The sequence below is a fragment of the Nerophis lumbriciformis genome, linkage group LG36 (assembly GCF_033978685.3).
Source record: "Nerophis lumbriciformis linkage group LG36, RoL_Nlum_v2.1, whole genome shotgun sequence".
Taxonomy (NCBI): domain Eukaryota; kingdom Metazoa; phylum Chordata; class Actinopteri; order Syngnathiformes; family Syngnathidae; genus Nerophis; species Nerophis lumbriciformis.
Genome location: NC_084583.2, coordinates 25846980 through 25861972, shown reverse-complemented (window position 1 = coordinate 25861972; position 14993 = coordinate 25846980). Strand labels below are relative to the sequence as shown.

General features: G+C 38.6%; 1 protein-coding gene across 2 annotated transcripts in view; it reads left to right on the top strand.

Moving 5' to 3' along the window:
* The window catches only part of gfpt2 (glutamine-fructose-6-phosphate transaminase 2), a 112542-nt gene that overhangs the window by 96134 nt on the left and 1415 nt on the right, over positions 1–14993 (top strand). For both annotated transcript variants that reach the window (XM_061930021.2, XM_061930020.2), the window contains 3 exons: positions 1807–1934; positions 2054–2221; positions 8047–8208. In XM_061930021.2, coding sequence (XP_061786005.1) covers positions 1807–1934; positions 2054–2221; positions 8047–8208 — 458 coding nt within the window. The remainder of the gene's footprint in view (positions 1–1806; positions 1935–2053; positions 2222–8046; positions 8209–14993) is intronic.

Sequence of the window (14993 nt, the reverse complement as noted above, 5' to 3'; positions counted from 1 at the left end):
GATGGGGCGAGGGTCACCACTTTGTCAACAAATGCGTGAGCAAATTGTTTAAGGAACAACATTTCTCAACCAGCTATTGCAAGGAATTTAGGGATTTCACCATCTACGATCCGTAATATCATCAAAGGGTTCAGAGAATCTGGAGAAATCACTGCACGTAAGCAGCTAAGCCCGTGACCTTCCATCCCTCAGGCGGTACTGCATCAACAAGCGACATCAGTGTGTAAAGGATATCACCACATGGGCTCAGGAACACTTCAGAAATCCACTGTCAGTAACAACAGTTGGTCGCTACATCTGTAAGTGCAAGTTAAAACTCTCCTATGCAAGGCGAAAACCGTTTATCAACAACACCCAGGAATACTGTTGGCTTCGCTGGGCCTGAGCTCATCTAAGATGGACTGATACAAAGTGGAAAAGTGTTCTGTGGTCTGACGAGTCCACATTTCAAATTGTTTTTGGAAACTGTGGACGTCGTGTCCTCCGGACCTAAGAGGAAAAGAACCATCCGGATTGTTATGGGCGCAAAGTGTAAAAGGCAGCATGTGTGATGGTATGGGGGTGTATTAGTGGCCAAGACATGGGTAACTTACACATCTGTGAAGGCACCATTAATGCTGAAAGGTACATACAGGTTTTGGAGCAACATATGTTGCCATCCAAGCAACGTTACCACGGACGCCCCTGCTTATTTCAGCAAGACAATGCCAAGCCACGTGTTACATCAACGTGGCTTCATAGTAAAAGAGTGCGGGTACTAGACTGGCCTGCCTGTAGTCCAGACCTGTCTCCCATTGAAACTGTGTGGCGCATTATGAAGCCTAAAATAGCACAAGGGAGACCCCCGGACTGTTGAACAACTTAAGCTGTACATCAAGCAAGAATGGGAAAGAATTCCACCTGAGAAGCTTCAAAAATGTGTCTCCTCAGTTCCCAAACCTTTACTGAGTGTTGTTAAAAGGAAAGGCCATGTAACACAGTGGTGAACATGCCCTTTCCCAACTACTTTGGCAAGAAAGTTAATGATTATTTGCAAAAAAAAAAAAAAAGTTTATGAGTTTGAACATCAAATATGTTGTCTTTGTAGCATATTCAACTGAATATGGCTTGAAAAGGATTTGCAAATCATTGTATTCCGTTTATATTTACATCTAACACAATTTCCCAACTCCTATGGAAACGGGGTTTGTATAATGATTTGTCTAAACATCCTAAAGTGACAGAGGAAGTTTTGGTGTGTGACAAATTTTAAGTGGATCTGTGTTATGTGGCCAAACTTTTGAATGTAATCTCATACCCACAATATTGTGTATTTGAATAAAAAAAAAATAGTAGCATGGGCAAAACGGCAGAATGTGTTTTGACAATTTTCCACACTTTTGTGAGCAGGGGTTCGGAAGTAGAAGAGTTGGCTTACACAAACAAATATAAAGTCAAAGAATTCTGCTGAGGTTACATACAAATCATGGGATCTATTTTTTGGGAACATTTCATTCCTGCATTCTTTGTCACTGCTATTTATATTGAATGGGGACACTAAAAAATGGCAAAAGAAAATCCTGTTTCAGAAGGCAGTGCAACAAACAACCATTCACTCTTACTGGCAATTTAGATGATGTACCCTATTAGATTTAGATGATGTACCCTATTAGATTTAGATGATGTACCCTATTAGATTCAGATAGAAACACAGCTCCCTAAAATTCTTTTTTTTTAAGTCAGTTAAAAAAATTCTTGATCCACATTTTTACAAAATGCAAACACAAACAAAGGACATGACATATTGTTATTATGTGTGTGTCCCAGAGCTGATCAGACAGGTGTTGTCTCTGGATGGAAAGATTAAGACCATCGCAGAGGAGCTGTACCAACAAAGGTCTCTTCTGGTTATGGGCCGTGGTTTCAATTATGCCACATGCCTGGAGGGGGCACTAGTGAGTTGTTGTAGCGTCCCAGAAGCCCTTTTGCAAAGAACTGTGCATGCCCCTTGCCCTGGTACATTTCCACCAAAAGAGTTTGGAGTCTGTTTTAATTCTGACCTTTTCGAATACAGAAAATTAAGGAGATCACCTACATGCACTCAGAAGGCATCCTGGCGGGCGAGCTGAAGCATGGCCCTCTGGCCCTCATTGACAAACACATGCCAGTCATCATGATTATCATGAAGGATGCCTGCTACTCCAAGTGTCAGAACGCCCTGCAGCAGGTCACTGCTAGATCGGTACGTTAAAAAAAAAAAAAAGTGTTGTATCTTTCAAAAAAATACCATTAAAATTAGACATCGACTGATGTGACAGCCAAAATATCTACTAACGTTACTTATCGCCAGGGCCGGCCCGTGGCATAGGCCGTATAGGCAAATGCTAAGGGCGCCGTCCATCAGGGGGCGCCACGCCAGTGCCACAAATGTTGGAGGAAAAAAAAAAAAAAAAAGTTGGTACTATTATTTCTAAATACAAAAAATAATCCCACGTTAATTAAAATGCAAAGTAAAGCCTATTTAATAGAAATATTATTTGTTACAACATTACGCCCCCCCCCCCCCCCCCCTCCCCCCACACGGTGCGCCCCCTCCCTTCCTGTATCATGACTCTTTTTGGACGTCACCACATCAAAAAATCAACACAAGATGCCAAAACTGTCAGGTGCCCAGGGAAGAAAAAAGAGAAAAGAAGAGGAGGAGAAAGGAGAAAAGACAGAGGTAGCAGGTAGGTAACGTTAGCCTACATGAAATTATTTGTCTGTTACAGAATGTGATAGTAACCTGGCTTTTTAGCATTAAGCTAATGTTACATGATTCGGCAATTGCTAATCAATAAATAGCTAGTTCTGTTTTAACGTCGGGTTAATATTGTGGAGGGGGCTAAATTGTTATGGAAAATAATAATGTAACGTTAGGTAATTACAGTACTCCCACCTTACATACCTCAGGGACATTTCTTTCTTTCTTTAGTTTATTTGGAACATGAACACACTTACATCATAATACATCACACAATTTCATATCATTTCATTTTACATCATGCCCGAAAAGGAGTAGGAAGAAGCAAAGCTTATTTAATCCTACCCCTTTCCCACTTCAAAGCGTTTACAAATATATAGAATCATTTACTGACCTTTTTATATAATAAAATAACATCTATGAATTAGTATACAACAGTTTTTGTAATATGTAATTAATTAATTAATTCAGTCATTATTAACATACTGAGATGAAGAATATCTTATTTTCAATAAGGTTGAAAGTATTTCTCATAATTCTTCTTCTTTGTACTCTGTAAGCACTATTATTTTGAACAACCTCTTAAACTGGATCATATCAGTACAATTTTTAACTTCTTTACTTAATCCATTCCATCATTTAATTCCACATACTGATATGCTAAAAGTTCTAAGTGTTGTACGTGCATATAAATGTTTGTATTAGATCTTTTAAGCAGGTGTTTTTTGTTTACATTGTTATTGCCTTCTGGTTAGCTAATGTTTGCCCTGCAGGTAATCGTCACTTTTCCACCCCTTTATATATTAGGTATAGTTGTAAGTAAAAAAAAAAAGGTCAAAGACAAAGCTATTCGGGTTCTTGTGAGTATATACACTTCACTGCCGATGTGGGGGGGCGCCACCTAAAATCTTACCTAGGGCGCCAGATTGGTTAGGGCCGGGCCTGCTTACCGCCATGTGCTTCCTCAAATTTGACATTGAGTTCATGTAAGCTTAAGCTTGTTGCCGCTGAAACTTTATGTGTAGTTAATCACGTGACCGCCTGGCTCTGTTTGATTGCTGAAACGGAGTCAAACGTCACCAGTGACTGTATTTGATTGGTGAAACGCAGGCATGCGATAGATCCTACCTTGAAGGTCTGTCTAACAAAGCAAAACAAACAAGTGTGCATTAACAGATGGATAAAAATCAGTAGCGAGTAGCGAGCTGAATGTAGATAAATGGAGCGGAGTAAAAGTAGCGTTTCTTCTCTATAAATAAGTTACTCAAGTAGATGTAACGGAGTAAATGTAGCGCGTTACTACCCACCTCTGATCATTGGTGATATTCTTGCTACTGACCACTAATACAACATGGGTTGTGTTACTGCTCTATTGTGCAATACACTTGTTGATTAATAATGAGATATAGATGCGTCCTTTCTACTTGCTCATCCATTACAAGTCCTTAGTAGGGTAAAACAATGAAATCAAGTTATGAGTGTTCAAAAAATAAGAGCCTCTGTCCAATTATTGGCCTCTTCCAATGAATGCTAGGTAAATAAACACAATTACAGCATTTATTGTAATCAAACTGTTGCCATCAAAACCTTTATTCACATTTGAACATTCTGAACAGCCACAAGAGTGAATGAATGTGAATCAACCACTGATAATAAGACGGAGAAATATGTACACTCCCCCATCTCTTTGAGAATGAGCGTGCGGGGGAAGGGACTTCACAATATACTTTCCATTGTTCTTCTAAATGTTGTACTGCGATGACTCAGTGCTGCCGGTGTCTGCTGATGGGAAAAACCATCCTTGCCTTTCAAAATTAAACACCTCCCTTTTTTATTACTGCTAATGTTTTTTGATGAGCAAAGACTGCTCTTAAGTTTGAATCAAATGTGTCATTTTTGTTATCAGTGGTGTCATTTGAAAAAAAACAAAGGGAAACACGGATGTCAAACTCAAGGCACAGGGACCAGATCTGGCCACCACATCATTTTAGTATGGGGAACATATTCTAAGTAATAAAGACTTAATTTAGAGTTATTTGGACACTAGGGGAACATATTCTAAGTAATAAAGACTTAATTTAGAGTTATTTGGACACTAGGGGAACATATTCTAAGTAATAAAGACTTAATTAAGAGTTATTTGGACACTAGGAGAACATATTCTAAGTAACAAAGACTTAATTTAGAGTTATTTGGACACTAGGGGAACATATTCTAAGTAACAAAGACTTAATTTAGAGTTATTTGGACACTAGGGGAACATATTCTAAGTAACAAAGACTTAATTTAGAGTTATTTGGACACTAGGGGAACATATTCTAAGTAAGAAAGACTTCATTTAGAGTTATTTGGACACTAGGGGAACATATTCTAAGTAACAAAGACTTAATTTAGAGTTATTTGGACACTAGGGGAACATATTCTAAGTAATATACTTAATTTTGAGTTATTTGGACACTAGGGGAACATATTCTAAGTAATAAAGACTTAATTTAGAGTTATTTGGACACTAGGGGAACATATTCTAAGTAACAAAGACTTAATTTAGAGTTATTTGGACACTAGCAGAACATATTCTAAGTAACAAAGACTTAATTTAGAGTTATTTGGACACTAAGGGAACATATTCTAAGTAACAAAGACTTAATTTAGAGTGATTTGGACACTAGGGGAACATATTCTAAGTAACAAAGACTTAATTTAGAGTTATTTGGACACTAGGAGAACATATTCTAAGTAACAAAGACTTAATTTAGAGTTATTTGGACACTAAGGGAACATATTCTAAGTAACAAAGACTTAATTTAGAGTGATTTGGACACTAGGGGAACATATTCTAAGTAACAAAGACTTAATTTAGAGTGATTTGGACACTAGGGGAACATATTCTAAGTAACAAAGACTTAATTTAGAGTTATTTGGACACTAGGAGAACATATTCTAAGTAACAAAGACTTAATTTAGAGTTATTTGGTTAGGGTTAGGGCCAGGGTTAGAGGGTAAGTGTCAGGGTTAGAGGATTATGGTTATAATAAGGCCATTCCTTATAAGGCATTAATACACTGCAAAAAGTCAGTGTTCAATAAACAAGAAGAAAAAAAATACAAAAATGAGGGGTATTTTATATTCAAGCAAAATGATCTGCCAATAGAACAAGAAAATGTGGCTTGTCAAGACTTTCCAAAACAAGTCAAATTAGCTAACCTCAATGAACCCAAAAATAGCTTCAAATAAGTATATTCTCACTAATAACACTTTTCTTGGTAGAAAGACAACAATTAGATCTTTTTGCTCGATATGTTGAAAAATATTCTTAAATGAAGTAAATGCTAGTGCCATTATCTTGACATAATGATATGCGCTGGGCATCATGATTTTTTTTTCATGCTTGAAATAAGAAATGATGACTTTAAAAAAGTAGTTTTATACTTGTGAGTGTTGATGACACAGCTTTGCAACACTTGATATTCTAGTTTCAAGCATGTTTTACTCAATATAGGTCATCACATCTCAGCAACAAGCTGTAATATCTTACTGTGATCATTTAGGACCAAAACACTTAAAACAAGTAAAACACTCTAACATCAAATCTGCTTAGTGAGAAGAATGATCTTATCAGACAGAAAATAAGCAAATATCACCCTTATTTGACATATTTCATCTTACTTACCATGAATTGATTAACGTGGACCCTGACTTAAACAAGTTGAGCAACTTATTGGGGTGTTACCATTTAGTGGTCAATTGTAGGGAATATGTACTTCACTGTGCAATCTACTAATAAAAGTTTCAATCAATCAATCAGTCAAACTTAGGTTTCAGTTTTTGCAGTGTAAGCACTAAATAATGACTAATTAAGAGCCAATATGTTACTAATTTGCATGTTAATAAGCAACTAATTAATGGTGAATATGTTCCCCATACTAAAGTGTTACCATGTTTTATTACTGGTGCACAAAATGAAGCGTGCATGAACATCACCTTGTTCAAAGAACAAAAGCAACACAGTGCATAAACTCACAACAAATGACACACCTGCAAATCAGTCTGACTTCTGCTGTTGTCGTATCCGTAATACGCCGATAGGGAGAAGTTTTTATTTACACGATGAGTCAGGTGTGTCTCGACCTCCGCCGAACCCCTGAGCCCGACTCACCCAACCCCTAGGGTTCCATCCAACCCAGGTTAAGAACCAGTGCATTAGAGGGAGCCGGTGTACCACAGATCAAGAATCACTGCAATAACACACTATAAAAACAAAAAACAGATTTTTTGGGTAAAAAAAAAAGGTAACTTTGTCACCAGAATTGTATCGTAAAAACAGTGGTACTATTTTTTCATGTGCAGTAATGCCTTATAAAAACAACTCTACATTTTCCTGTAAAAACAAAACAACAATCTGGCAGCTCAGTCGCTAGAATTTAATGTAAAAAAGAAACAAAAACAGTACTTCCGTTTTTCCATTCACTGTAAGAACAAAAAGTGTGTATTTGACAGTGAAAACAATGGCAGCTTAGCGGCCTGAATGTTACCGTCAATCAAACAGTGGTACTGGTTTTTCATTTACAGTAATATGCTGTGAAAAACACTGTACATTTTACCGATCAGATTTTTTTTTTTTTTTTACAGTGTACGTAAAAAGAAATGAATAATCAAATGCACAGTATCGTTAGGAACATCCTTATACATTCATATTTTATTCACTGTTACAGAGGGCAGCCAGAACTGAGGTGTGGCCCCCAATGAACACAAGTTTGTACCTTAAACGGTCACTAACTGAAATCTTGAGATATGCTAAAGTCTCACCAGATTTGCAAATGAATCGTGAGATATATTTATTGTTCATATTTTTCCCAAAATCTTTGGTTAAAATTGTCTTTGGGGCACTGGACTTTGGAGCTTCCACTGTACTGTCCGCCCTGTAGAGTTGAGAAGTTCACACAGGTGATATTCTGAGTGCTATGATTCGGTATAAAATCGGCTTTTCCCAAACCAACAAAGATTTAAGTACATCTACACAGTCCATTCATATGGCCTCATTCGTCAATGTTTACCTGACACATGAAACGTGACAAATTGGGGGAATGGGGGGTACTAACCCTTATAGCCACCAGATGGCAGTAGAGTGTTGAATATCTTAAAAAGTGTTTTGTGGCAATTCCAACTTTGACTGCAGCTATGTAGAATGGCGCTTTCCATCATTTTCAGCAGACTGCATTGCAAGATGATTAACCCCCCCTCCTCCTCTCACACAAGATCCACCCAGGAACGAGACTGTAGACTACAGTACTCTCATTAATGGTGTCCACCTATCACCCCATCAGGGCAGGCCCATCATCTTGTGTTGCCAGGACGATACCGAGGTGATCGGTGATGCCTATCGGACCATCGAGCTGCCGCGTACCGTCGACTGTCTGCAGGGCATCCTCAGTGTTATCCCCCTGCAGCTCTTGTCATTCCACTTGGCCGTGCTGCGAGGATATGACGTGAGTATTCTGGACCGCACACGACATGAAGTACCGCTCTTCATTTTCATTTCATGTCAGGGCCGACTTGCTAACATTGTTCAATATGCAATGTGCTTCTTAGGCGTCACATCACACATCAAACATGTTGCTGATTGAATTCTTACTGTTTCCCAAATGTATCCTATGATGTTGCCTACCATATTTTTCAGACCATAGGGCGCACCTGACTACCATCATTTTCGGAGTATAAGTCGCTCCGGCCCAAAATGCATAATAAAGAAGGAAAAAAACATATATAAGTCGCATTTTTTGGGGAAATGTATTTGATAAAAGCCAACAGCAAGAATAGACATTTGAAAGGCAATTTAAAATAAATAAAGAATAGTGAACAACAGGCTGAATAAGTGTACGTTATATGAGGCATAAATAACCAACTGGTATGTTAACGTAACATATTATGGTAAGAGTCATTCAAATAACTATAACATATAGAACATGCTATACAATCTGTCACTAAATCCCATGAAATCTTATACGTCTAGTCTCTTACGTGAATGAGATCAATAATATTATTTGATATTTTACGCTAATGTGTTCATCATTTCACACACAAGTCGCTCCTGAGTATAAGTCGCACCCAAACTATGAAAAAAACTGGGACTTATAGTCCGAAAAATATGGTATAAAACGTACTGCCGATGAGTGGGTCTATTCAGGTCTATTTTCATGCAAAAGGTGCATGGGATTATAAGGTGCTTTTAAAGTTTTTTTTTTTCTAAATATAAAACACTTCCTTGTGGTCTACATCAGTGGTTCCCAACCACTGGGCCCGGTACTGGTCCGTGGATTGATTGGTACCGGGCCGCACAAGAAATTTAAAAAAAAAAAATATATATATACTGTATATACGTATATTTTTAGATTTTTTTTTTTTTCATTAAATCAACATAAAAACACAAGATACACTTACAATTAGTGCACCAACCCAAAAAACCTCCCTCCCCCATTTACACTCATTCACACAAAAGGGTTGTTTCTTTCTGTTATTAATATTGTGGTTCCTACATTATATATCAATATATATAAATACAGTCTGCAGGGATACAGTCTGTAAGCACACATGATTGTATTTTTTTATGCCAAAAAAACCCCCCAAAAATACCATACTACCCCCCTGACCACCCCTCCCCCACCCCCCGCCAATTGTCACGTAGGATTTATAATCTTATTGGGATTCAAAAAGTTTGCGTATGTTGGACCATTTATACAAAACAGGCATTATTTCGTGCACATATTTGAGTTGCATTCTGGGAAATGTGGTTTTCACTACAGAAGTAGGTGCTTTAAGGGCTCATTTCCGGATTTTGACATTTTGGAGATGATAGAAACAGATTTTTGAGGTAAGTACAACGTTAAATCATTCAATAGTTGGATAATTGAATGTGCGTACATAATTTAAAAATGTTATACACTTACAGACTGGCTGTGTTTCACTTCCTATACTTTTTACCTACATTTAAAAAAGTGTACCACGTTAAAACTGCTTACTTCATTCCAGAGGGCGCGAATTTCAACATGTGTATATTGATTTTTAAACACAACTTAATACAATCATAAATATTTATTCTAGTTCAATCTGTGGATCAATTGGTACACACAAGATATTTAAAAAAAAAATAAAAAAAAATATATATATATATATATATATATATATATATATAATATTATTATTTATTTTTGTATTTTTTTTTAAATTAAATCAACATAAAAACACAAGAGACACTTACAATTAGTGCACCAACCCAAAAAACCTCCCTCCCCCATTTACACTCATTCACACAAAAGGGTTGTTTCTTTCTGTTATTAATATTGTGGTTCCTACATTATATATCAATATATATCAATACAGTCTGCAAGGGATACAGTCCGTAAGCACACATGATTGTATTTTTTTATGACAAAAATAAATAATAAACATCCCCCCCACGGTCCGTGGGACAAATTTTCAAGCGTTGAGCGGTCAGCAGTTACAAAAAGATTGGGGACCACTGGTCTACATAACATGTGATGCTGGTCTACATAACATGTGATGCTGGTCTACATAACATGTGATGCTGGTCTACATAACATGTGATGCTGGTCTACATAACATGTGATGCTGGTCTACATAACATGTGATGCTGGTCTACATAACATGTGATGCTGGTCTACATAACATGTGATGCTGGTCTACATAACATGTGATGCTGGTCTACATAACATGTGATGCTGGTCTACATGGCATGTGATGCTGGTCTACATAACATGTGATGCTGGTCTACATAACATGTGATGCTGGTCTACATAACATGTGATGCTGGTCTACATAACATGTGATGCTGGTCTACATAACATGTGATGCTGGTCTACATAACATGTGATGCTGGTCTACATAACATGTGATGCTGGTCTACATAACATGTGATGCTGGTCTACATAACATGTGATGCTGGTCTACATAACATGTGATGCTGGTCTACATGGCATGTGATGCTGGTCTACATAACATGTGATGCTGGTCTACATAACATGTGATGCTGGTCTACATAACATGTGATGCTGGTCTACATAACATGTGATGCTGGTCTACATAACATGTGATGCTGGTCTACATAACATGTGATGCTGGTCTACATAACATGTGATGCTGGTCTACATAACATGTGATGCTGGTCTACATAACATGTGATGCTGGTCTACATAACATGTGATGCTGGTCTACATAACATGTGATGCTGGTCTACATGACATGTGATGCTGGTCTACATGACATGTGATGCTGGTCTACATAACATGTGATGCTGGTCTACATAACATGTGATGCTGGTCTACATGACATGTGATGCTGGTCTACATAACATGTGATGCTGGTCTACATAACATGTGATGCTGGTCTACATAACATGTGATGCTGGTCTACATAACATGTGATGCTGGTCTACATAACATGTGATGCTGGTCTACATAACATGTGATGCTGGTCTACATAACATGTGATGCTGGTCTACATAACATGTGATGCTGGTCTACATAACATGTGATGCTGGTCTACATAACATGTGATGCTGGTCTACATAACATGTGATGCTGGTCTACATAACATGTGATGCTGGTCTACATGACATGTGATGCTGGTCTACATGACATGTGATGCTGGTCTACATGACATGTGATGCTGGTCTACATGACATGTGATGCTGGTCTACATGACATGTGATGCTGGTCTACATAACATGTGATGCTGGTCTACATGACATGTGATGCTGGTCTACATGACATGTGATGCTGGTCTACATGACATGTGATGCTGGTCTACATGACATGTGATGCTGGTCTACATGACATGTGATGGTGGTCTACATGACATGTGATGCTGGTCTACATGACATGTGATGCTGGTCTACATGACATGTGATGCTGGTCTACATGACATGTGATGCTGGTCTACATGACATGTGATGCTGGTCTACATGACATGTGATGCTGGTCTACATGACATGTGATGCTGGTCTACATGACATGTGATGCTGGTCTACATAACATGTGATGCTGGTCTACATAACATGTGATGCTGGTCTACATAACATGTGATGGTGGTCTACATAACATGTGATGCTGGTCTACATAACATGTGATGGTGGTCTACATAACATGTGATGCTGGTCTACATAACATGTGATGGTGGTCTACATAACATGTGATGCTGGTCTACATAACATGTGATGCTGGTCTACATAACATGTGATGCTGGTCTACATAACATGTGATGCTGGTCTACATAACATGTGATGCTGGTCTACATAACATGTGATGCTGGTCTACATAACATGTGATGCTGGTCTACATAACATGTGATGGTGGTCTACATAACATGTGATGCTGGTCTACATAACATGTGATGCTGGTCTACATAACATGTGATGCTGGTCTACATAACATGTGATGCTGGTCTACATAACATGTGATGCTGGTCTACATAACATGTGATGGTGGTCTACATAACATGTGATGCTGGTCTACATAACATGTGATGCTGGTCTACATAACATGTGATGCTGGTCTACATAACATGTGATGCTGGTCTACATAACATGTGATGCTGGTCTACATAACATGTGATGCTGGTCTACATAACATGTGATGCTGGTCTACATAACATGTGATGCTGGTCTACATAACATGTGATGGTGGTCTACATAACATGTGATGCTGGTCTACATAACATGTGATGCTGGTCTACATAACATGTGATGCTGGTCTACATAACATGTGATGCTGGTCTACATAACATGTGATGCTGGTCTACATAACATGTGATGCTGGTTCTTTGCTCAAAATGTTGCATGTTTTACAGATGATCTTCAATTCACTTTCTGACAGTCGCTTCAGGATGCACCGTTTTGTGGGCGCTCTTATTTACGTGGCTCACCTTCCACAGCGTCTTCTCCCCGTCATCTTTGTTGTAGCGGTGTAGCGTGCAAGGACGGGAGTGGAAGAAGTGTCAAAAGATGGAGCTAACTGTTTTAATGACATTCACACTTTACTTCAATCAATAACGGAGCAGCATCTTCTTATCCGGAAACACCAACAACAGAAATGTGTCCCGTGAAAAACCGTCCGACCGGAACTCTCTAATAACTAAAGTTCCTTGGGTGAATAATGTAAACTCACTACACCGGTAGTTTTTAGCACTTCTATAGCGAGTTTACTGACCACAAGATACAAACCCCGTTTCCATATGAGTTGGGAAATTGTGTTAGATGTAAATATGAACGGAATACAATGATTTGACTTTTCAAGCCATATTCAGTTGAATATGCTACAAAGACAACATATTTGATGTTCAAACTCATAAACTTTTTTTTTTTTTGCAAATAATAATTAACTTAGAATTTCATGGCTGCAACACGTGCTAAAGTAGTTGGGAAAGGGCATGTTCACCACTGTGTTACATGGCCTTTCCTTTTAACAACACTCAGTAAAGGTTTGGGAACTGAGGAGACACATTTTTGAAGCTTCTCAGGTGGAATTCTTTCCCATTCTTGCTTGATGTACAGCTTAAGTTGTTCAACAGTCCGGGGGTCTCCTTTGTGCTATTTTAGGCTTCATAATGGGCCACACAATGAAAGACAGGTCTGGACTACAGGCAGGCCAGTCTAGTACCCGCACTCTTTTACTATGAAGCCACGTTGATGTAACACGTGGCTTGGCATTGTCTTGCTGAAATAAGCAGGGGCGTCCATGGTAACGTTGCTTGGATGGCAACATATGTTGCTCCAAAACCTGTATGTACCTTTCAGCATTAATGGTGCCTTCACAGATGTGTAAGTTACCCATGTCTTGACCACTAATACACCCCCATACCATCACACATGCTGCCTTTTACACTTTGCGCCTATAACAATCCGGATGGTTCTTTTCCTCTTTGGTCCGGAGGACACGACGTCCACAGTTTCCAAAAACAATTTGAAATGTGGACTCGTCAGACCACAGAACACTTTTCCACTTTGTATCAGTCCATCTTAGATGAGCTCAGGCCCAGTGAAGCCGACGGCGTTTCTGGGTGTTGTTGATAAACGGTTTTCGCCTTGCATAGGAGAGTTTTAACTTGCACTTACAGATGTAGCGACCAACTGTAGTTACTGACAGTGGGTTTCTGAAGTGTTCCTGAGCCCATGTGGTGATATCCTTTACACACTGATGTCGCTTGTTGATGCAGTACAGCCTGAGGGATGGAAGGTCACGGGCTTAGCTGCTTACGTGCAGTGATTTCTCCACATTCTCTGAACCCTTTGATGATATTATGGACTGCAATAGCTGGTTGAGAAAGGTTTTTCTTAAACTGTTCAACAATTTGCTGACGCATTTGTTGACAAAGTGGTGACCCTCGCCCCATCCTTGTTTGTGAATGACTGAGCATTTCATGGAATCTACTTTTATACCCAATCATGGCACCCACCTGTTCCCAATTAGCCTGCACACCTGTGGGATGTTCCAAATAAGTGTTTGATGAGCATTCCTCAACTTTATCAGTATTTATTGCCACCTTTCACAACTTCTTTGTCACGTGTTGCTGGCATCAAATTCTAAAGTTAATGATTATTTGCAAAAAAAATAAAGTTTATGAGTTTGAACATCAAATATGTTGTCTTTGTAGCATATTCAACTGAATATGGCTTGAAAAGGATTTGCAAATCATTGTATTCCGTTTATATTTACATCTAACACAATTTCCCAACTCATATGGAAACAGGGCTTGTAAGTTAGAACTTTATGCTCCTTTTATATTCGAAATGGCAACAGCGGAGGATGATAGAGAAAAAGAAGAATCTTATCGACTACGGTGTCGGCACAGACCACAATGGTGGAAGCGCGCAAATCTTCCGGACTTATGCAGATCCCAAATACACATCAGCAGGTACCAGAAGATAAAAGAAGTTGTGTTGCATAATATTGCCAAACAAAACGCCAAATAATATTTCTGCTATTAGGTGCCACTTTGTGGTCTTTATACACACCATATTAATACCCGTATTTGGAAGCAGAGTACGTCTGACTATGGTCGCCGTAATGCTTCGACAATCCATCAAGCGATGCGGCTTCATAGCTTACCAAAGTTGTAGTAAAACATTTGAACAGTTTTTGAGTGCCGTGTGTAATGTTGTATATTCTCAATGAAACATTTACATTTTTGTGTTGTTTACTGGCGTCATCTTGCAGTCTACACGTATCTCTTATGTGTGACTGCCATCTACTGGTCACAT